The sequence below is a fragment of the Fringilla coelebs genome (assembly GCF_963513975.1).
Source record: "Fringilla coelebs genome assembly, chromosome: 3".
NCBI classification, from domain to species: domain Eukaryota; kingdom Metazoa; phylum Chordata; class Aves; order Passeriformes; family Fringillidae; genus Fringilla; species Fringilla coelebs.
The window spans coordinates 81784090-81806418 of NC_140030.1; the positions used below are offsets into that span (position 1 = coordinate 81784090).

The 22329-nt window shown below is 43.6% G+C and overlaps 1 protein-coding gene across 1 annotated transcript in view; it reads right to left on the reverse strand.

The window, feature by feature from the left end:
* Positions 1–22329, reverse strand: part of KIF26B (kinesin family member 26B) — a gene marked incomplete at its 5' end in the record, with an annotated part of 268074 nt that overhangs the window by 13363 nt on the left and 232382 nt on the right. The window contains 2 exons of the mRNA XM_084203673.1: positions 2441–5873; positions 6899–7061. Of these exons, the coding sequence (XP_084059799.1) occupies positions 2441–5873; positions 6899–7061 (3596 nt within the window). The remainder of the gene's footprint in view (positions 1–2440; positions 5874–6898; positions 7062–22329) is intronic.

Sequence of the window (22329 nt, forward strand, 5' to 3'; positions counted from 1 at the left end):
AGGCAATTTCCAAGGACACAGACAGGCCCTTCACTGAAAACCCTCCACCCCAGAGATTCATGTCCAGCATCAGGCAGATAATTGCAATGTTGCTGACTAAGGAGAGAGAAACCACCTCACACCAGCAATTAGAATAAAGAGATTAATTTCTTGGCCAGCTGAAAAAGATGTATTTGGGGAAAAAGACAGGTCAAATGTTACACAGCAGTAAAAAAGCAGCAAAGCTAGGACTCCTCATGTTCCCTGTTGATGAAAGGCTCATACTCACCCCATCACTTGATAATTTTGCATACCTGCACTGTATGACAAACCAGTGTCAGTGTTCTACCAGGTAGGCTCAAGGCCTTTTCTTTCCTGGTGTGTCCTCCAGACTGCTACAAGAACAATCTTAAACCTGAGTCTCAAACAGATCTCTCCTTCACAACTCCCTTTTCATGACCACTAACACAATGTTTAGTCCTGCACAGGGGTTATCAAAAGCCAAATCTGTGAGCCAAAATATAACCCTGGTATAAAATGCAACACACACATATGAAGCTTGTCTGTAATTAGAACACCACAAAGACAATGCTTTTGTCACTCATATTTCCAGCCTTGTCCAGCCTCCAATGTCCTATCAAAGCAGAGAGAAGTGAAATAAAACAAGCAGTTTTGTGAGCCTCAGAGTAAACAAATATTGGTCCTCTAGTCATTCAGTTTGGGGATGAACTCTGGAGTCTAAAGAATCCAGAGTCTCTGTCTGAAGTTTTCTCTGAGTTTTTTTCTAAAATATCTCCCTTGGGGGAGTAAGGGGGACATTCTCTAGTATCAAATCTGTTCCCTCATCTGCACAACTGCCTGTTTTTTGCACAGAAATTGATAAACTTTTCCATCTAAATGACCTGTGGAAAAAGTCCATATTAGATTGGCAGCTTCTCCACAAGACACAATCAAGTTGTCAGTTTATACCCACAAATGCCATCTCTGTGGACAGCTTTGTTTTCCTTTTTCACAAGACAGAAATCATCCTTTTCCTCTTTGCAAGTCATTAATAATAACAGTTCATATTTGAAAGGGGTTTTTAGAGACAGAGCTCCTCAGAAAGAGGAAAATCAGTTTATTACCATTTAAGTGAAGGGCTAGGAAAAAAGATTTTCTCAGAAGATGCAAAGTTAACTTCAGAAATAATATTCAGTCATTTGGTCTGGGTTTGCATTATGTAGAATGATCACTTTCAGATGCATCCTCTGAACAGGTACAATCAGCTCTGCTGTTGTTTTAATAGGAGTATCTATTGCATTCACATCTGTGCTGCACATGTTCTTGCTACCACAGTCAAGAGCATGAAGAATGGGAGAGTTATACATTACTCTGTTCACTGGAAATGAATTCCAGAGGGGAGTATCACAGCAAGTGGAATGGCTGGTGAATTAGGAATGTTATGAGAAAAACACATTTTAGAAAGACACAGCTACTGTAGAATAAGTAGCTACTGATATTCCACATACCTGTGCCACCAGGTCCAATGTCAACCTGAATTTTTTTCAGAGATAGATTAGTCAGGACTTGCACTACAGGTTGGAAAAACAGCGCCCAGGAAAAATGTGAGCTGACCAGCTCATGAATGGTCCCCATCCCTGTTCTACAACTTTATGAAACTTGCTCTAGTGGAAAGAGGTACCTGCACAGATTCTTGATATGACCCAGGAGGCTCCTGCTATCTAATTTAAAAAGTCTTGATGTAGTGTGAAGCTGCTGGGGATTATGTCTGAACAAAGATGAAATCTTCCCAATCCGTTCCATGATGACAAAAATTTCAGATTTGAAAGTGCTTCAGTGCAGTAGTTCCCATATATTGTTCATAATATTACCTATTATTTATTATCAATAAATTTCTGGGAAAAGGAGCCACAACTCAAAAGGCAAGAGTCTCAAGTACAGCAGAACATCTTTCAAGGGGCATGGACACATTTTTGTTCCATCTCCTGTGTGGGGAGAAGGAACTCAACAATGGTTTCAAATGTAGGGCATCTTGCACCTTTGGGCACACAAGGTGCAGAAGCAGGCTCACAGGAGATACAGCCACTCAGCAAGACTCTGGTCTTGGGCTGGTGAAATATGCATATTAAGGCACCTTTCTGGAATCAAATCAGAAGTAGGTTTGTATAAATAAGTACTTGAATGTGGCTGTCACTGGCAAAACTAACCAGTTTTTGTTCATTTGAAGTAAACTGAAGTGAAAGAGGTCAGGAGGAGATTCCTCTGCAAAGGCAATGCGACCACACAGGATTAGTGAATGTTCCAAAAGGAAAAATGGCAGAGCCTCGGATACTCACCATGCCCTTGCTCCTCAGCTAAGAGGTGGAACTGGTATTTAACTAGCTCACCCTCAGGGCCAGCCTACCCCTGAGTAGCAATCTGCTTTGGTCCGCGTCCCTCTTTCCCACCACCACAAGCTTACCTGCGTTCAATCGTTTCTTTGGGGTTTTGAGGCTGCGGCACCTGCCGCTGGCAGAGCTGCTGTTCTCGCTCATGGAGTCCTGCGCCGAGGAGGCGCTCCCCGTCGCCTCGCTGTCCCTCATCATGCTCTCGTAGCCACTGCTGCCCCCGCTGTGGTAGAAGAGGGCTGTTTTCCCCATGGCAGGGGGCAGCTCCCCGCTCAGGACGCTGCTGTTGTCGCTGCCGTGGCCGCTGCTGCAGCGGTGAGGTTTGCGAGGAGGGGTGATCTTGCTGTAAGGTGAGGGCAGCATGTGAACAGCCGGCTTCTCATCTCCGGGAAGGCTCCCGCGCTCGTCCGTCTCCGGGCTCCCCGGCAGCTGAACGCCTCTGGCACTGGCGCTCCCTTGGAGCAGCTCTGAAATCCGCCCATTGACAGCTCGAAGGGGCAATTTGGAAGCGAGGCTGGAGCCCCGGCTTCTGCTGAGGGACTGCATCGACCAGGACATGTTCTTCCCACTCGGGGGCAAACTGGAGCTCTGCCCTACGGACTGAGGCAGAGACTTGGTGGAGAAGCTGAGCGTTTTGGTGGCAGAGGCAGAGAGGCTGCGGGCCTTGGGACTTGCCAGCAGGAGCTTGCTGACAGCAGAGATCTTTGACTGGCTGGCTTTTGGGGAGGCACCTGCCGACTGGGAGAGGCCCGAGTTGGTGGGTGAGGACATGGCACTGCGGCTGAGGCTCCTTCCAGCCCTAGGCATGGTGGTGTCTCTGCCAGGGCTCATTTTGGAGCTCACAGAGGACAGACTTTCTGCTCTTTCCAGCGACAAACACTCATAGTGGCTTCCTGTGGACCTACCTAGGGAGTTGGTCCTGCTGGCAAGCTGCTCCAGCTTGGCGCTGAAGAGCTTGCTGCTGCTGTTGTTGATGCTGCTGTCTATGCCAGGGCCTTTTAGTTTGGCATTCTGCTCCTCGGGGAAGCTGGCCAGGAAGGACAGAGGCTGGCTGGAGGGACTGCTCGTGGTGCTGTTGGCTGCACTGTGCTGGGGGCTGGCTCTGTTCTTCTGATCCAAGCTTGACTTTCTCACAGGTGGCAGAGGAGGAGTCCCTTTGGGACGAGTGAGTATGCAGTGTTTGGGAGATGCCATTTTCTTGTCAAGACTAGCCTTAGAAAACTGGGGGAGGGCAGGAGAACTGATTCCACTGCTGTCAGTAAAAGTGGGATGGAGATGACTGTCAGATTCCTCCACCTTGCTTGCCTTTGGGAGCCCTCGAGGAAGGCTACAATTCTTCAAGCCATCACTGGAATGAACAGGACTTTGGGTTGCAGAGCTGGATGGTGCTACCTCACACCCATCCACAATCCTTTTTAGACTGTCAGATCCTGGAGAAATAGAGGTGTCCCCACTACTGGTGCTAAACCTGTCCACGGAGGACTGTTTTGTGCTGTGCTCAGGCTTGGCTGAAACCGTGACTGTATCAGGCCTTGGCCCGTCACTGCTCCCAGAGCTGTCCTTTTTAACATCCTCTTCTCTCTTCAACCAAGGGTCTTCAAATTTGATAACCTTCTTAGCAATGGATTCTTTCCCATCATGGGGATGAACAGACTTTGGGTCTGCAGTTACAGCCGGTACAGCATCATCAGTGTCTTGGGCTTTGAAGGAATTAACAGCAATACATGGATACACGGTAATATTCGTCTTCATTGGGATATAGCCCTCACAGCTGCTGAGACTTGCTGTGTTTTTGATTGTGACAGTAGTTTTGCCTAGAGCTGATATTTTACAGCCTTTGATGGGTGGCACTTTGCCGAAAGCTTCCTCCCCCATTTCCGACATTATAAGCATGTTGTCAGTCACTGACTTCTGTTTGTCACTTACACAAATCATGCTGGCACTTTGTATGGTGCTTGCAAACTCGGAGACAGGGGGTTCTGCCATGGCTTCCCCGTGCCCATAGCACGCCTGGGCTATGAAGCTGTGGCACGACTGTTCACCGTCACTGCCCGTGCTCATTTCGCTCAACCATGAGCTGATGGATGAGCGCCTGCTGCCATCATCTTGGGGTTTGTCATCCAGACTCAGCTTTGGAAGAGGAAGGAACTGTGTGATGCTGACTTCAGAGACAGGAGCTGCACTGGAGTAACACTCAAGATCTTCAGAGATACTGCTGATAATACTGACTGGCCTAGAGCCAGAGGCCAAAGCCTGCACAGAGCAGTCACTGTTAAAACTGATGATGCTGGTCGGGCGCCCGTTGTCAAGGACACCACTGATGGTCAGCTCTTCCACAAGGGTGAACACAAGCTCATCCTCTCCGTTCAGCTCCAATGGCTGCTGCACAGTCACCATGGTTGTGCTCAGAATCTCTTTCTTGGATTCTGGAGAAATGCTTTGTTGCCCATCTTCATTGAGAACAGTCTCTTCAAAATCCCCATTGTTGGATGACACTGACTTTTTCATAATCTGAGGGCTCATGCCTACTGGTGGGGTCCGGATTTCTGGCTGTAATAAAGATTCAGTAGATGTCATGGCAGCATCCTTGCTCAGGGGAGCTGGTGGGGGAGTGGAGCTGGGTAGGACTCCTTTCTGTGTGTAGACCTTGCACCTCTGGGAAGGAGAAGTTGGGGGCTTATACTCAGATGTCTTTGAGAGGCTTGCAATGCCAAGCCGGGGTGAACCCATTGGCCGAGGTTTGCCTTCCACAAATCCAGAGGTGTTGAGCCCTTCTCTGCTGCTCTGCAAGCTGGTGCTGTGTGCTAACTGACAAGAGTTAAGCTCTTTACTAGAGCTGCCTGTTACACTCCTGGGAGAAGAAGGAGTTGAAAGATTGGTAAGAGCTCCAGAAGGAACAGGGGAGTGATTTCTCCTAGTTTTGCTGGGTGTTGTATTTGTATTTTCCTTGGATTCTCTATCAGGATGCTGACATTCTGGCATCGTATCTTCCTTATCTGACTCTGGTAAGTGGCTAAGCTCTGCCAGCTGGCTTGAGACAGCACACTTAGACATCTGGTCTGAGCTAAATTGAGCAGGCATCTCTTCAAAGGGAAATTTGTCAGTCTCTTCACTGCCATCTATGCAATCCAGTCTCTCCTGGAGCTCTGCAAAGGTGTTGCACTTCAGGCAGTCTCTTTCAGATGTGCTGGGCCCTGATTCACTAACTTCCTCCAACCTGCCCTCATTTTTGGTCTTTTGCAGAGCAGGAACTATGGGAACAAAGTCAGGGGGCCCCTCGTTATCTGTCAGTTCCTTGTCAGAGAGGGCAGTGCCATTGGGGCCAACGTAAATCACTGTGTCACAGGACTGCTCACTGCTGGATGAATAATCAGGATCACTTGATAAATGCAAAATAGGGAAGTCTGGGTCCACAGTGTTTCTCGAATGGAAAGGCCTCAGCTGGGTTGGCCTTCGCATCCGGCCCTCCTCACAAGAGCTCTCTCCTCCAGAAGAACTTGATGTGTACTGCAACATGAGAGAAAGAGGGAGAGAGAGAGAGCCTATGACATTTCAGCATTGCAAGCTGCTCCTTGCACAACACTGCATACCCAAAAAATTCATGATCACATATGAACTGGGAGATCTCTAAACTAAGGCACAAAGCTCTGCTTAACCACAGCCCTGGAGCCAGCCCATAGCTATGTTCAATGGAGAACCCAAAGCCCCAGCTCTGAGTCCCACTAAAAATCATAAGACTTCAAAAAAACATACCAAAAATACAGATTAAGATACCTCCCTTAACTGAGCCTGGCCAAAGAAATCAGGTATTTGGCAAAGGCTTTGCTGATTCTGTGTGTACGAGTACATTTGTGTATTTGAAGAGGAACAAGAAAACTGATTACATATGACCCCATACTACCAGTGTGTGGAATTGTATAATGTGCACTCAGAGGTCTCTGGAGGCACAGTGCTCTGATGGCGTGTGGACTGAACCCTTCATTTGTTTCTCCTCTCTTCAATCAATTGACAAACAAAGCTTTTGTCAGTCTGCCAATTAAAATGAAATGCATAAAATTCACTCATTCTATCCAATTCACACCAAAAGTTGCACAGAAGCAACCAGAACTTTCTAACATGAAAATGGATATAGTCCATCTCACTCTACTTGGAAAATCTATCACCCATATTTAGAAATAACAGGAATAAAAAGGTGGTCAATGCTGGCTTTGGACACAGTAGTTCTGCCTTTATTTTGCTTCTTAGCACTAATAGTATAAAGGAAAATAAATGCTCCCTGACAGCTATATTATTAAACAAGGTCAGCTTACAAACCTGCTACAACAGATGTGTCTGAACTTAGTCCTGTGTCTCTGAAGCTGAAGCATTTACCCCTCTGATATTGCACTCTGACACTTACCTAGGACTGGGAACATATACCCCATACCCTTTGGAACTGATTACTGATTTTGTTACACTCTGCTCCACCCAGTTAAGGATCCCTCTTCCTCCTTCCTCTGTCATTATAAGAAGGGAGTTACACCTTGTCTTACCTTAGTTTTCTTTTTCTTCATCCTGAGGACCCTTGAGGCAATCTGGATGGTGGAGAGTGTCTCAGCGTAGTTCCCCGCGGCGGCTGAAATGTGAGCTATCATCGTGGTGCGGCAGTTCATATTCCCCAAAGACTCTCGGAGCAACATGGTCAGCTTGCTGTCTCTGCAAAATAAAATGAATTAAGGCTACATTAGCCAGCAAGGTTTTGCTTTGGCCATCATGATGTAACTTGGGTCTTGGCAAGATATTTTCTCCTCTTTTTAATGGAATCCTAATTAGTTTCCTCCCTCAGGTTTGCACTACATTGTGCAGCTGAGCGTGCTGAAAGACCCTGGACTACAATTCAAACTTCTTTTCCCACTGCCCCTTTTCTGATTCCTTTTTGCCTCAGTCCTTCTCCATTGTTACTATTGCCAACAGAGAGAGACAGACCAGCGCTGGAGGCTGTTAAGGAGCCACAGCAGCAAACATCAAACTGCTGCTCTTTTGAAGTGCACAGTGCCCAGACAAACCCTGGCCCAGCTCTGGAGGACAAGAGGGTACTGGATTAGATTACAGAATACAATTTTTTGTTGCCTTCTAGGGCATTGGGTAACTCAATATTAGTAACAGTTAAGCCACTGAAGTCAATTTTGGATGATGCTGGTAAAATACAAACCAATCAAGCCTTCAAACTTCACACAATTGTTCTTTCATATTAGATCTGTTCTTTCACTGAGGCAGAAATCAAATTATCTGTTCTTGCCATTTACTCTATTGTTCAGCCTCAGATAGTTTTTGAAATGCTGATGCCTTATTGTGGGGCTGTCTGTGACTGGACTGAGAATATGAATTTTAACAGAATAATGATGCATATATAATACTTTTGAGGTGGTCATCTAATCCTGTAGTCAGAAACACACAATATATAATTTTTAAAGAGACCTTTAGCTCCATTGTGTGAAGTAATCTGGTTGGTATTTTGGGAAATGGCATTGTCTTGAAGAGTGCCTCCCCTATGCTAAAGGTTGAGGATGATGACTACATACAGCTGGAAGCAAAGACAGCAACAGCCTGATATTTATCTATCACTAAATGAACTGCATTCACTGTTGTAATGATGGTGATACCATCAGGGGCTACGGATCAGATTTCTGGGGCTCACAATAAAATATCTGCATATGACCTATGGTGCATGTGCGTCCTTGTTCACTCACTCGAGATTTCCAGCTCACAGGAACTCTGTGTAAAGCTGCAGCTGCTGGGAATTGAAGCTATGCCTACTGGATGGGACTGATGGGCAAACACCAAAACTCTTGGACGTCTCTTTTTGATTGAATAAACAACATAATTTAGGCTGCATATTTTGATGCAATAGCTCTGGAGGGCTCTTATCTCCTGAGGCTTCTAGTACTTGCAATTGCAGCTTGACTAGAAATACTCAAAATAAAACTGGTTTTTTGTTTCAGGATTTCTGCTTCCATCTGCTCCAGATGCATTGAAGACATCTAGTGTCTTTGAGAAGCAAACAAACACCTATAAAGACTATACTGAGACAGTCTCACTCATTTCACTTCTGACCTAAGGCTGCTTTCAATCCACAGATCCAGAGGTAATAGGCTGCTGTGTCTCAGGTTAGTGTCCCTCTTTTCCATCACAGAATAATTAAGATGTCAAATTTTGTACATCAGTTACTGCCACTCCAATGCAGAGTAACACAGAAATTATTAACATCTCCACACAAATCAATAACAAGCCTTTCATTTGCCAGGGCTTCTATCATAGCAAAACATGAGACGACAGGGGAAAGTGCAAAATAATACATTTTAAACATGTTGGTCTCCTGAGGATGCATAATCCATGCAGCCAGCATCAGCACTGAGGTGTGGCTCTCCTAGAGATACATGCATTAGGAATATAAAATAATCTGTGCCATCTGCCTTGTACTGAAATATCCATTTGCAAGAAGAATAACAGTACTGAAGAAATGTCTATTTATAATTCATCCCCTGACATGGATGGGAACTAAAGGGCAGATTTGTTAAGGATTAAAGCATGAAACTAGCAGTAAAAACCAACTAGCACTCATTTCTAATTTCATAGGCTACATATTGACTCTCAACTTCACCTTGTACCCAGAAAAAATAACCAAATAACCAGCCTCACATCACTACTGTACACTGAAAAATAACATAAAGAGGGAGAAAGTCACTAAACAAAGATTTTTGTCAAATCTGGATATTGTCATAAGTTCAGTTGTTCAGGGTTCACTGACCTCTCACAATAACTCTCACCTACTAACTGCTGAAGGAAAGAAAGAAAGAAAATAGAAAATGTAAGAACCAAAAATGTGTGGCCTAATTTTTAACTCGCTCTATCATCTTCAATTAAAATATTGGTAAAACATTCTGGATGTCTCACTGAAATCTGCTTGGCAGTCAGCGTGAGACACAAAGTATATGCTTAGTTCCTCTGAGTGCTGGCATGGTATTTCTGCCTGAAAAAAATGAATAGCTGTGAATTATTTCATTAGGTCATTTGTGAGCTGTTATCTGAAAAAGCAAAATTTTATGTGAAAGCAGAAGTTTTACAAAGAGATCTGCACTTCTGCATTGAAAAGGCTTTGAGAAGCAAGATCTTTGTTAATCCTCTGGCTCTGCAACCTAAACTAAGACACAGGAAATTTTGAAGAAAGTTACAGAGTCTGCTTCTCCCAGGTGTATGTTGCTCACTGGGTTAAGCAGAGGCTGGCTAGCAGAAGATTTCTCATGGCAGCAGAGTGAAATGCATCAATGTCTTCATGGAAAATAAGAGAACTTCAGAAATGCTAATGGTGTATTTCTATTCTGCTCCAAAAGTAATAAAAATTATAGGTCAGAGCAGTACAATAACTCCATTTTATATACCTGTCTTCCTTTTAAATGTATTTCTATCCCATCCACTAATGTTTTTATAGTTTAGGAAATTTACCCTAAACCATCATGATTATGATTATTATAAAACACATATGAAATTGAAGGTGGGGCCAGGATACCACATTTCAGACTCCAAAGCCTGTATATCAGTAAGTCAATTTTGCAGTCTTTTCAGTACTTCAAAGTCACCTCACTTTTTTCTAACTACATGACTTGTTCTAATAAAATACATTACCTTTACTTGTAAACCTTTTCTTGCCTAGCTGCTAGACAATCATGGCTAAAGAAAAAAAGCTACTAAATATTATTCATATATATCCCACATAGGTAAAAACCAAAAATAAAGTATGCAAAGCTGTACCCCAGCAAAGTCCAGAGGCAAGAGCCCTTTGGGCAGGAGACTAAACTCGGGTATCTCTACAATGTGTGTCAGCAGGCACGATACAGACGTGCAGACTGCCAGGCAGAAAGCCTCAGTTCATTCAGATGTACATCTTCCTTTCAGTAAGAAGGAAAGATGTACATCTTCCTGCTCCTCCTATACAGATCTGTATTTCCCTTCCTCATGAATGATTAGTTATACTCAACTTCAAACAACACAGAATCTTACATTGAAGAATGAAGCATGTAATATCATGATACATGTCCTTAGACACTGCATAAATCCCAGCTGCCCATGTACATTTAGTCAAAGTCTTTAATTTTGTCACTGGATGCTATTTTTCCACTAGAGCACTACCTCAAACCCTGCAGAGAATAAACAGTGCTTACTGAACCATAAGTTATTTAATCTTTCTTTTAATCCTTGTCTTGCAATGTATGGATTTATGTCTTATTTACTGTTAGAACTATAAAAACTCTGATCTGAATCCTGAATGACCGATTTCTTCAAAGGCTCTTTATAACTTTTTCTTTTCCCTGTGGAGCTCATCAATGCAGTATCTGATGAATGCCTCTGAGGTGAGGCATAAATTCCTCTGATAATACCTGAGACATTGAAGACTTCATTAAGTATAGGTGTTTGGTGTGAAGCACAGATCTTTCAGAGTATTGATCATTACACTGTCTTCATATTCAAAGTACAGCTAACTTTGACTTATCCTCAACAGCAAATGGGGTGCTGGTTCTCAAATCAGGATCCCCCAAAAAACAGGAACATACAATTAGTAGCCCATCTAAAAATTTTAGGAACAGATTTTCAGAACTAATCTGAAGGTGGCATCAGTTCTTTCAGAATACCTCCCTTCTCTTCCACACTCCTCCATCCTATCCTCCACATGTTTATTGACAATGACCACATCACCATACAGTCCTGATTCATGTCTAAAGCAGGTCCTTTATCTGCCTTGAAAAAAAATTATATTTTGGGATGGAGGGAAAGCCCTGAAAGGACAACACAATATACATAGCCCAATAATTTTGACATTTCTTGATCCTATAGCAATTGATTTTAGGCTCTATATGCACTCATTATACATATTTTACGTAATTTCATGTGGATTTGTGGTTGGTTACACTTCAATGACACATCAGCAAGCTTGGAACATTCCTGTGTATAAAATAGTCTCAGTTTCCAAACTAGCTGGCAGCAGCAGCTAGCCAACACCTTTTGTTTGGACAAGCAGTAGAGAAGGAGAACATGAATTACAATTTACTAGGGGGTTTTCTAACATTTGCTACCTGTAGAAAAACACTAAGATTTGGGAGTAACACACTCCTTTCATGCACTGTAGAAAAGCTGTGCTCTTGTGTGCTCATATCCTATTTGACACGCTCTTCTCTGATCAGACCTACAATCCTACAATCATCTATCAGCATCTGGCCGGGGCTTTCCTCATCTAACCTTTTTGCTTGTTCTTATTCCCATACCCCAGTTCCTCCCCGAAAGAGCCTGGCAGCTCAGTTTCATCCTGCAGTGGTATAAGCAGCTACATCAAACTGTGTCATTCTCCAGCATCACTGCTAGACACTTTTCCAGTATTAAACTCCTTTTTTCTCCCCCTCTTCCTCCCATTAACGTCTTCCACTCTCTCTGCCTGACCTCCAAGGCCTCTCTCTCCACTGAAGTTCCTCCCCAAGCTGTTCACTGACACTCAGCAGAGGAATCCCAAAATGTGGCCGTAATTTGGCATGGCTGCTATATCATGCTGCCAGGTGAGGGGCAGGCCAGGCAAGGGGGCAGAGAATGGTCAGTGCCTTCCTGGATTTTCCTCTGCCAGGTCCTCCAGCTTTAAGAAAATCTGTGTTCAAAGTGAGCTACATAGAAAAGAGGCAAACGGTAATTGCTTTTGTGTAGGGCTGCAAAATAGAATTCATGAATAGAAAATGAAGCAATAAGAATAAATATTGTGCTCAGGAAATTCACAGGAATTTTTCTTGCCCAGCATTTCATTCTGTGTATGGGAGACGCAAACAGAATTGTTTCACAAAAAGGAGGCAATACTGGAGAGGAAGACACAGCTGAAATGTTGGAATAATGATTATTCAGTGGAATTATTTACCCAATTGTATTAAATACTTTCTTTTGTTTGCTGCATCCACCCCCCCCCCCCCCAACCACCTTAATAACAAATATTTTCTTTTTTTTTCCCTTCCTGTCACCCCACTACTATGCAGATTTTGGCTATTCAATGACAACAGCAGCACCATCAGAAATAGGAACAATAACATTCCACAAGGGAGACGATACAATAGTAGAGCTAAGCTTTTAGGAAGTGTAAGACAGCGTGTTTGTGCTCTCTATTAATCATATACCTTAGTGTCTTCCTAGGCACTTGGCCAAAAGGAGAAAGTTGTCGACTGCCTCCAGGTGTTATGGTTACAGCATCAGATGATGTATGCCCTCAGGTGTCTTGTAATCTAATTATTTATAGAGGTATGTCAAAGGAAAAAAACCTCAGTAACTATGACAGTCATTTTTGATCATAATGTCTTAACTCTGCTCCTTTGAGCTGATGCACTGCTTTATTCACAGCAATAAATGTTTACATTACAAAGGAGCCACATAAAGACTATATTGGGTTTTGGCTCTTACTACATGGGAATAATCTCTACAAAGGACAGTTTATAGCTCAAAAAACACAAGCCCAACAGTGGATGTTACAGGTGTGTAACAGCTGAGTTCACCATGAACCAGTATAGTTTGCTTAGTTACGTTTTCCCTTTCTGTTAATAATTTTGATAGAGAGAGAGAGAAAGGAAATAGGAGCAATGTGTGTAGGCACAGGCAAAATGAGTCCAGGTGGGGAGATAAAGCCCTCGGTGGTTCAGCCGTGTAAGCCTGGCTTTGTTAGCAGAACAAAATGAGGCAGTTGAAGAAAGATGGGTAACGTGCTGGACCTTCAACCTGGGGAATTCTTCACCTGGTGAAACGAGGCATTGGGGAGACAATGAACTTGCTCCAGGTGGAAACTGACTAGCCTTAAAGGGGAAATGAAGCACAGTGGAAATTTCCACTGCCACTGCAGTTAGTTATCGTGTATGAGGTGCACCAGCACAACCCAGAACCCTGTGCTCATGGCAGAGGGGAAGGGGGAGCTGAAAGGACTATGCTGAGGGGATACTGTGCTCAGGTTTAGCACCAGGAAACTTCCACATCTGGAAGGGATATGACACTACAGCAGTCGTTGGGGGATTCCCCTTACAACTGTTGTCTTTTAAGAGAAAATTTCATAATCCTTGTGCCTGTGACAACCCATGAGGGTGTGGCAGATGCACAAAAGAGCATCTTTTGTTTCTTTTTTACCAAAGGCAGAAAAGCAAATCGGTGACAGACAGAAGGACAGAAACCCATCGGTGAGGCTGCATGTCAAATGAGTTCAGTTTTGGGCTCCTCACTGCAAGAAGGACATTGCAGGTGCTTGAGCATGTCCAGAGAAGGGCAATGGAGCTGGGGAAGGGTCTGGAGCACAAATGAGGAGTGGCTGATGCAGCTGGGGTTGTTCAGCCTGGGGAAAAGGAGGCTGAGGGAAGATAGTGTTCTCTACAACAACCTGAAAGGAGACTGTAGCAAGATGGGAGTTGGCTTCTTCTCCCAGTAGCCAGGGAACTACCCCTCTCACCATAAACGGGCTCATTCAAGAGCTGTAACTTTTATATAAAAGTTGCTCCAAAGCTGATGAAGCTTAAACAGTCCACAAAACTGGCAAGTTATTGTATGTTATTCATAAATGACAAAAAAGTTCCTCACTTTTTTAAGGTCTTGCTGACTGATCTCACAATAGAACTGTCTCCCAGTAAAGCTGTTTCTGTCACACAACTCCACTTTGACCTATACCTATTCAAGAGTGCATGGCAGTGCCATGCAGGACAGTGCCAGCCCAGCTCTAAGCTGGGCACCACCACGCTAGCTCTGAAGACACACAAAGACATTTTCTCCATCTCATTTCTGCCTTGTGCCAGCAGTGGAGCAGAAGTTACACAAGCTTCATTCAAATATTCAACCAATAAGAGAAAGGAGTTCCTCTCAGTCTTTTCCCCAGCCCTGTGAATTTTATGTAGTTTGGTTCAGGTGTACTTTGCACTTTGGCTATATCAAACAGAACACATATATCCTTACTTACAGTTCAGTGTGTTACTCTAATGAGAGCTCAGAGATCCAGATGTAGCTTAAAGTCACAGTAAGTGCAGGTTTTGGGGTGGGAGAGAGGAGGTGGTTAGGAGCACAGCTCTGCTGAGGGCCAGTGATTATTTCAGAGAGGACTACACTGTAAGCAGAAAAAATGATCCCTCTCCCCTCTGTACTTCAAATCTCAGCACAGAAACAAACACCATTCACAAGCAGCCATTAAAAACATCCAAAAAAAGCTCAGAGATAAGTAAAACGAAAAGGATCCTAGTGGTCTATCTCATTACAGTGCCAGCTCCTCATAAATTCTAGCTGAAAAACAGCAACTCAGTTAATCCAGGGAGCTAATTAAGCTCAGCAACTCTATGTTAGAGCTAAAGCCAGATTCCCCAAAATCAGCAGTGCCACTTGTTAAGGAAACATGCTCAATAAGTAGACTGTGATTTACTGGAGAAAAAAAATCCTGCAGTTAAATAATGATCCAGATTTCAAATAATTTAGGGACTCTGCACTTGGCTAGGCTAACTTCTACCAAGCTACGCTAATAAAGGGATGGAAAATGTCCTTTCTCTCCCCATGTCCCTCCTTCCTTGGCTCCCTTACTTGCAAGTATTATGGCAACTACAAGTTTGGCTCAGCTTATCTGTATGGTTTAGTTGCTTTATATGAGAAGACAACATAGCTGCTCTGGAATAGCAACTGGAGCAGCTTAGGAGCCTGCCTGCCTCTCCTCGGGGCTGCCTGTGCTCTGTCCCCAGCAGGAGTGCTGGGAAGGGAAGGGCTGGAATGCAGCTGAACAGTGCCTGTGCCTCTAGGGCAGTCACAGGGGGAAACACATAGCAAGAAAAAACGTGCAGGAACATTCCCTGACGATCTGCTGAGGACACATTCTGGAAAGCACCTTCCCACCAGCCCCTCCGGGTGGCTAATATGAGCAGGAGCAGAGCAGACACCCAGTGATGGCATTTCCACCGGCCCTGCATCAGCATTGGCACACTCCTTTGTTCAGCATCCTTCCTTCCAGCGCTGCTGCCCCCGGCTCCCGCCACCTTCCGAGGGCCAGGCAGCGAGCAGACTAAAGCAAGGCTCTCCACTCTGCATCCAGGAGGCCAAGCAAAGGGCTTGTTTGTCAGGAGGCCCCGGCTCCCGGAGCCGAGCTGCTGCCAGTCGCAGGCCGGGGTCACGCACGCTGAGGAGCCGCTCTCGGTGGCAGCCGCTGCAGGGAGGGCAGGGCAGCGGCCGCCCCAGCTCCCCTCTCGGTGCCAACAAGCACCTGCCTGCCAGAGCGGCCTGACTCCTCCTTACCCTCACGCCGGGCAGCTCGGGGACCATTTCGGCCCTACCCCGTGGCAATTCGGAGCGGGGACAGCAGGGGACAGCTGGCTGCCGCTCGGAGCGCTGCCCGGGCGGAGCTGCCCGCTGCCGCACTCGGGAGCCCCGGCCGCGGCAAACAGCGCCCGGCTCCGCGCTGCGAGGGGGGCGAGCACTCCGATGGGCCCAGGGCTGAAATACCAGGGTTATTTCTTCAAACGAAAATTAACGTCAAATGTTTGCAATCGATACATGAATATTCATGATCTTTTGGGAGGGTTTCATAATTACTTCATTCTGCTTAGGCTCATTTGATCTGCAGTAGCGACAGCAGTAGTTTACACTCCTTCATCAAGATGCCAACAATTTGGCAGCATGACCTTCCCAGTTTCCTGTGCTGAGAGCAGCTCTAGTTATTCTAATTGCAATCCCAAATGGAGTGGTACCTGAAAATAAATTGACTGCTGTTCAGTTTTAGAAACCACTCCACTTGGCACTGCTCCTTGTGTAAATAGATAACATCTCCAGGAAACTGGGAGGGTCACTCCACAAAACACTCCGCATTTTGATAAGTAACGTTTTATATGTCAACCTCCTAGAGCCTTCAGCCCACAGCATTATAGCAGAGGGCAGTGAAAGTGCACATACTCCCATGTGGAAAGGGGAAAAAAGAAGGAAAAAAGGCAGACTTTGGTTGTCATTAATGATATGGAAATGAAACAATTCATCTATACCACTCATTAGATGTATTCCCCAAAGAAAGTTAGGCTCAAGAGTTCATACTGCCTCTGCACCTGCACACAAGGTTGCCTTACCACCTTCAGCAATAAACTTCTAGGCTCTTGACAAATTTGAATGAAGTTTGAGAAAATAATATGCAAAGTTTGAAGATAGCAAGTCTCTGTAAATGCTGGAAGGATTAGCAGCTGGGTGGATAGAGAGAAATCTTATTTATGCTCTCACAAAATGAGACAAATGCCTTCAATTCCTCTCTTGAATGCATCAAAGAAAGCACATAGATGAGAGAAATTCCCAAACACAGGACTATTTTTGGCCAGTATTTACACCTTTTTGGATGCCAGACTGAGAGACAAGTTGTTAGAAACATTATGTTCTTGATGCTGGTGCTCACAAAACTGTTCATTTAGATCAACAACAACAACAACAAAAAGAACTTACATGATACTGGGTCCTGATTAAAAACTGCCAAAACCCAAAGAAAAGCAGTAAAAATATGAAACCATCAGCATTAAAGCAAAATATACAGTCAGAAGACTCAAGTCATGGTTCCTTTTCTGGTAATCAGTGTAATACCTTTTAAATTTCCTTTTCATATACTGCTCCAAATTGCTTCACAGAGGTGTGTGAAACTGCTAAGACCTGATAAAAGAAGCAATCCCTGCCCATTGTCAAGGAAGATGAACTTTACAGCAGCCAGGAAATCTGCTAAGGATGGGAATTAAGCAGGTGAAGTAAGTTCCGAAACAGAGGAATTTATAATGTCATCTTCCAGCAGACACATACCAGCCTCAGTTGTTCAGCTCCAAACTAACTACAAACTAAAAACCCACTATTTCCATTTAGGAATAATGTATTGGCATGTACAGGTACTACGTAAGGTCTTAGACAACACGCAAAACGCTCTTTCTAAAACTTGGGATAAGTAATAGGGGTAAGTATGGACTTAGCTATCTAACTTTACACATCCATTTGCTTTAGAGAAGAGTAAGAAAGCTGACTTTGTCCATTGCACCTATTTCTTTCAAAACCTAGGACTGAAAGCCAATTGCACTTCAAGGTCTCAATTTACTTTACTACTCAAGGGTCAAAATAAGTTTCTTAGACACGTGCAATGATGCTTGCAGAATCTAATGAACAGAGCACTCTCTGGCCTGCAAGTCCTTGGCCTCTATATTTGTACTGCCATCAGTCAATACGGGTGGGGTGACCTTGTGAGGAAGTGAAGAGACACCAAGAACTCCTTTCACATTAAAATGAATGGCTATCAGACAGCCAAAACTTTCTTCCACAGATGGGCCGAGCTACTCGCACAATTGGCTGATTTAGAGATGTGATGAGACAGGCTGAGCAATAGCAGTGATGATGGTGACTTGCATGGCAAATAAAGATCAGAGATGAAAATTTCCTGCCTGTGCCTGCATTTTGGTTGAGTCCACAAACCAGCCCCAAAAATTAGGATTATATTAACTGAAATCCATTGGCACTGTGGTCCAAACGCAGCTGTCACTGAAATCTCCAGAAAAGCTCCCATAAGCTTCATCATCATGTGAACTGGGTTTTTATAGATTTAGTGACAGGATACATGAGACAAAGACGAAACCAGTCCCTTCTGACGTCAAATACATGGCATTAAAATTAAACTGTGGAACCACAGGCAGGTTTATGATGACAGTTTTGGCAGCATGGGACCAAATCTAGCAGCTGGTGCAAGGCAGTGGGAATTCTGTCATCTATAAATATAGGCATAAGGAAAATAAATGTTTGATTCTTTTATATCTCTCACACTCCATCATACTTCATTCACAGAGGAGCCTAAATAAAACCTGAGGGATTCCAGGCTATGCAAGTTCTATGTGCTGTAAGTAAAAGTAGCAAAATTGGTATATAAATATTTTTAATGTATATATTTGCTATTTAACCCAACTGGAGATAGGCTGCTTCAATATATTTATCTTCATCCATGCAGCAATTTAAAATTTTAAGTTATGCACATGCATTTTTCATGTTATCTGAAGTCTCACTCCTCCTTTAAATGGATTCTGGTATTTATTTTGCCCACTATAGTAACATTGATTAGACAAGATTCTCAATAGGCTCTTGTATATCTGACACTTTGAGATCTTTTCATAGCCTGCCCCAGGAAAGGAAAGTAACAGAACTCTTTTAAGCTTGCTGGTTAGCAATTGTCACATTTGTAGTAAGAAATGTTACTACAATTGCTTGCAGTTTTACCCGAGGTGACCAGGACATGCTTTAGAGCCCATTATATCTATTCTGCTCAGAAAAACCACTATAAATTTGAATATTTCCATGTTAACAGCTGCCTCTCCACAAGGCTGATAGTCAGAACAGAGTTGTGAGTGGCAGAAAGCAATATACGATACTGAAGTTTGTATGTATTTAGTTCTAAATCACAAAAAAGACCTCTCTTAAAGTTAGCTGTTCAAAATCCAAGAAGCACTAAAACAAAATTTCAGAGGTAAGCTGAACCAGTTTTTCATAAAAAGATTCTTTCAAACTTTAACTGTCTTTAAAAAGTCTCAGACTGGAATCATTTACAATGTTCCTGGAAGGTCCTACTTCTGTTTACAAAGCCGCTGCTGATACTGAGGAATTCCCACAGCTGAAAATAATTGAGGCTTGAGTACTTTTTGGCAAAGTACTTATTTTAACCTTACATTCTATCCTTGGCATCTGCTGTTGAATTTAGCCAGACAGGATGCTATAAGGACATTTGGCCTGAATCAGTACAGCCATTCTTATGTTCTTAGAATTGCCTTCTAAAGGTTCACAGCCCAGTTCTGCAGCCTCCTTCCTGCATCCCCTCTGCATGCCTGCTGTGACCTCCCAAGGAGCAGCAAAGAGTTCCTCAGCATTCAATCAACCCAACCCTGGCCAATACATCTGGAGAGGTACACAGAGAGGCCAAGAGGAAAGACAGTAATTCTGGTAAGGGCAGCACAGGGACAACCACCATAGAGGGAGAAGGAGGAAAGAAATGCGTTGCTTGGTCTGTGAGCCTAAGCCCCATGGGACAGCATCAAAGCAGAGTGATGCATGGGGTGAGAAGAAACTGAATTATTAGCTCCTGCCTCTACCCAGTAGAGAGAACAATCTAATCCTCCTTAAGCATTTAGAAAACCTATCCTTAAAAATATTATGGCTTTCTAACACTGACCCCACACATTTCCATTTAGTAGTGGCATGCCAACTACTTTTCTATTTTGTTTCCATTGCTCTCCCTCCCCAGGGATGGGAATGCTCCTGGCCACATGTACAGACTCGTGCTCTCTATCCCTTAACTCTATTTGGTTATGCAAGCCAAATTAATTTCATTTTCTCTCATGTGAAAAACTCCCCTTGCCAGACTTTCTTGTGCTTGCTTCAGTCTCAATTCATCCTTCATCTATATGAGAGACCAGCACTGCACCCAGGAGAGGAATTGCTGGCCCCTTGCATAACTATTACTATTTTTCTGCTGTCATTCCTGGTATCTCCTCCGATTTCATTACCTTGTCACCGTTAATTTAGCTGCGGACACCTGTGACCATCAGCCAAAATGCCTAAATCAGCACACACCCCCATCCCCTTTCTAGCTGATGAGCTCCCAGATTGCATCAGAAATTATCAGCAGTCCATCAGGGCAAGCCCTGGCACCCCTGCCATTTGTATTACTGCAGCCCTCGAGGTCCCACAGCTGCTCCTATCTGATGTTCTGATCTGCCTTTGTACAAATGATGGCTCTCAGCTTTGTGTAAGCAGTCACTATGAGTAGCATGCTCCTGCTCAGTGTGCCAGGGCTGCTGATGATAACACCAAATAAAACCTTTCCTAAAACTGGTCCTTGAAGAACTTCCCTAGCAGCTTTCCCTCTAGTTTGATAGTTCCCATTTCCATGCTAGCTACTGTTGTCTCTGCAGTCTTCACTACTTGATGCATCTTACTGCTCCTTGTCTTCTTCAGCTTAACTAGTAAATTCTCAGGGGACACCAATCCAGGCATTGACTCAGATCTACAGAGATTATATTTCTTTCACCCAGACATGAGGTACCACATCTGCATAGAACAGAGGGCGAGGGCTGTATCCAGAAGGTTGTATCCAAATGTATCCCCATCTTGAAAAGAGGGTTAAATTTAAATTCACGGACATCTGTTCCAGATTTCCTGCTCTTGGGAACAGTCAAGATAGTTCAAGGTTCACCATCTGAGAAGGCAGTATTTGTTGTCTGGATTTACTTTAAAGTGAGTTTCAACTCAAGGTTTCCTCTTTTGCTCCTCTCACATCTGAATGATAATACCAAATTATTGTTGGAGCAAGATTTTCTTAACATCTCAATATTAACTTTTGCAGCTATTGCACTAACAAAAGTTGACCATTTAATTCAGATGATTTAGCAGGGAATTCATTAAATCCTCTCTTTGCTCTGCTCTACTTTTCCCCCTCCTCCTCCACACACAGGAAATAATTTACAGAGAAGTTTGTCTGCTGACTGTATGAGTTTTACTCAGTAGGAAAATACATTCATGAAATTGCATTTCAAATGGTGAGGAACTGGATAAATGAACAAGTTGTTCAATGAACAGAGGAAGAAATGAAGGCTAGTTTCCCAGTTTGTGTCCTGTGCTTTTCCATTTTCCATACTTTGGCTGTCCCCTCAACCACACCTTGCCACAACCAAACTCACCTTCAGTTGCAGCTCTGTCCTCTCTCCTGCTGGTTCATGGATGCTGCCTGGCATTTGGCTCAGCTGGCTGGCAAACCAGCATGCAACAGAGCAGTGTCATCACAGCTTCACAGCCCAGCCTGCTGCTGCCCCACCCCTCTCTCAGTCTCAAGAATCTTGCTCAGACCTCACATCTAAAGGCCTGTGCATTAAATCTGATTGGAAATGGTCAATTTAGCAGCCAACTAAAAGATGCATTTGGATAACTGGCAATGAGATTGTCTGACCATGTATGCTTTAGCCTCTCAAGAGGTAGCTAAAATTCTCTCACAGCACCCACGTCAGAGAAAGTTCTGCTCACAGAGTTTGTCTGGGTTCACAGTTTAGAAGTACATTTTGCATAGCAGTCATTCCCACCAGCAGCTACTGCGGACAGACGGGACATTTCCCGTATTAGCACTATGAGAGTGATTAGAGCCACCTATTTATAGCTGTGCAATGAAAAAAATCTCAGCTCACAGATGTCAAGTTAGCCAGGCTTTTAAGTCTTTCTATCCAGTGGCTTAGATTATTCCTGCCTTATAATTTTTCAGATCCAGGTTTTGACTTTAAATCCAATTAATTCTGTGGGAGGACAGCAGTTCTAAAATGAACAAAGAATAAACAAAATCATTAAGAAAAGGGCTGCTACGAGAGTTCAAGTTGTCATTGTATTGTTAATATTCTTCAGTAGTTCAGGTTTAAGGGGCTTTTTTTGTGTTGTATGACATATTAAATATGTAGCAAAGGGCTTAAATGGCCTTTTCTGTTTTCAAAGCCACTACTGTACCAATTTTTAAAAAATAATAATTACCCGAAAGGGACGAGAGAAATTTTGACAGCCCATGAACCTTCCCTCAGTGCAGCTCATTTGCATATACTGTAGCTAAGAGGTGTATTTGACCCAAGCATTTATAATTAACCCTTAACTTGTCATAGCTAAAGAAAAACTTTATTTTCATTTCAGTGATTTTGTTGCACTGTAATTCCAAGAAACACCAATTAGCTATCAAATGCTGACAACTCGCACTTAGCACTGATTAGGGCTAGATATGAACTATAAACCTATCACATTACTATAGTGCAACAGCTCATTACCAGTCTAGATTTCCTAACTAATCTTTTCTACTAATTTTTATTTAGGGACCTACTGGCCAGCTCATCTGAAAATTATATGCTAATGATCTGTGAAGAATTGAGAGCTCTAAATGGTA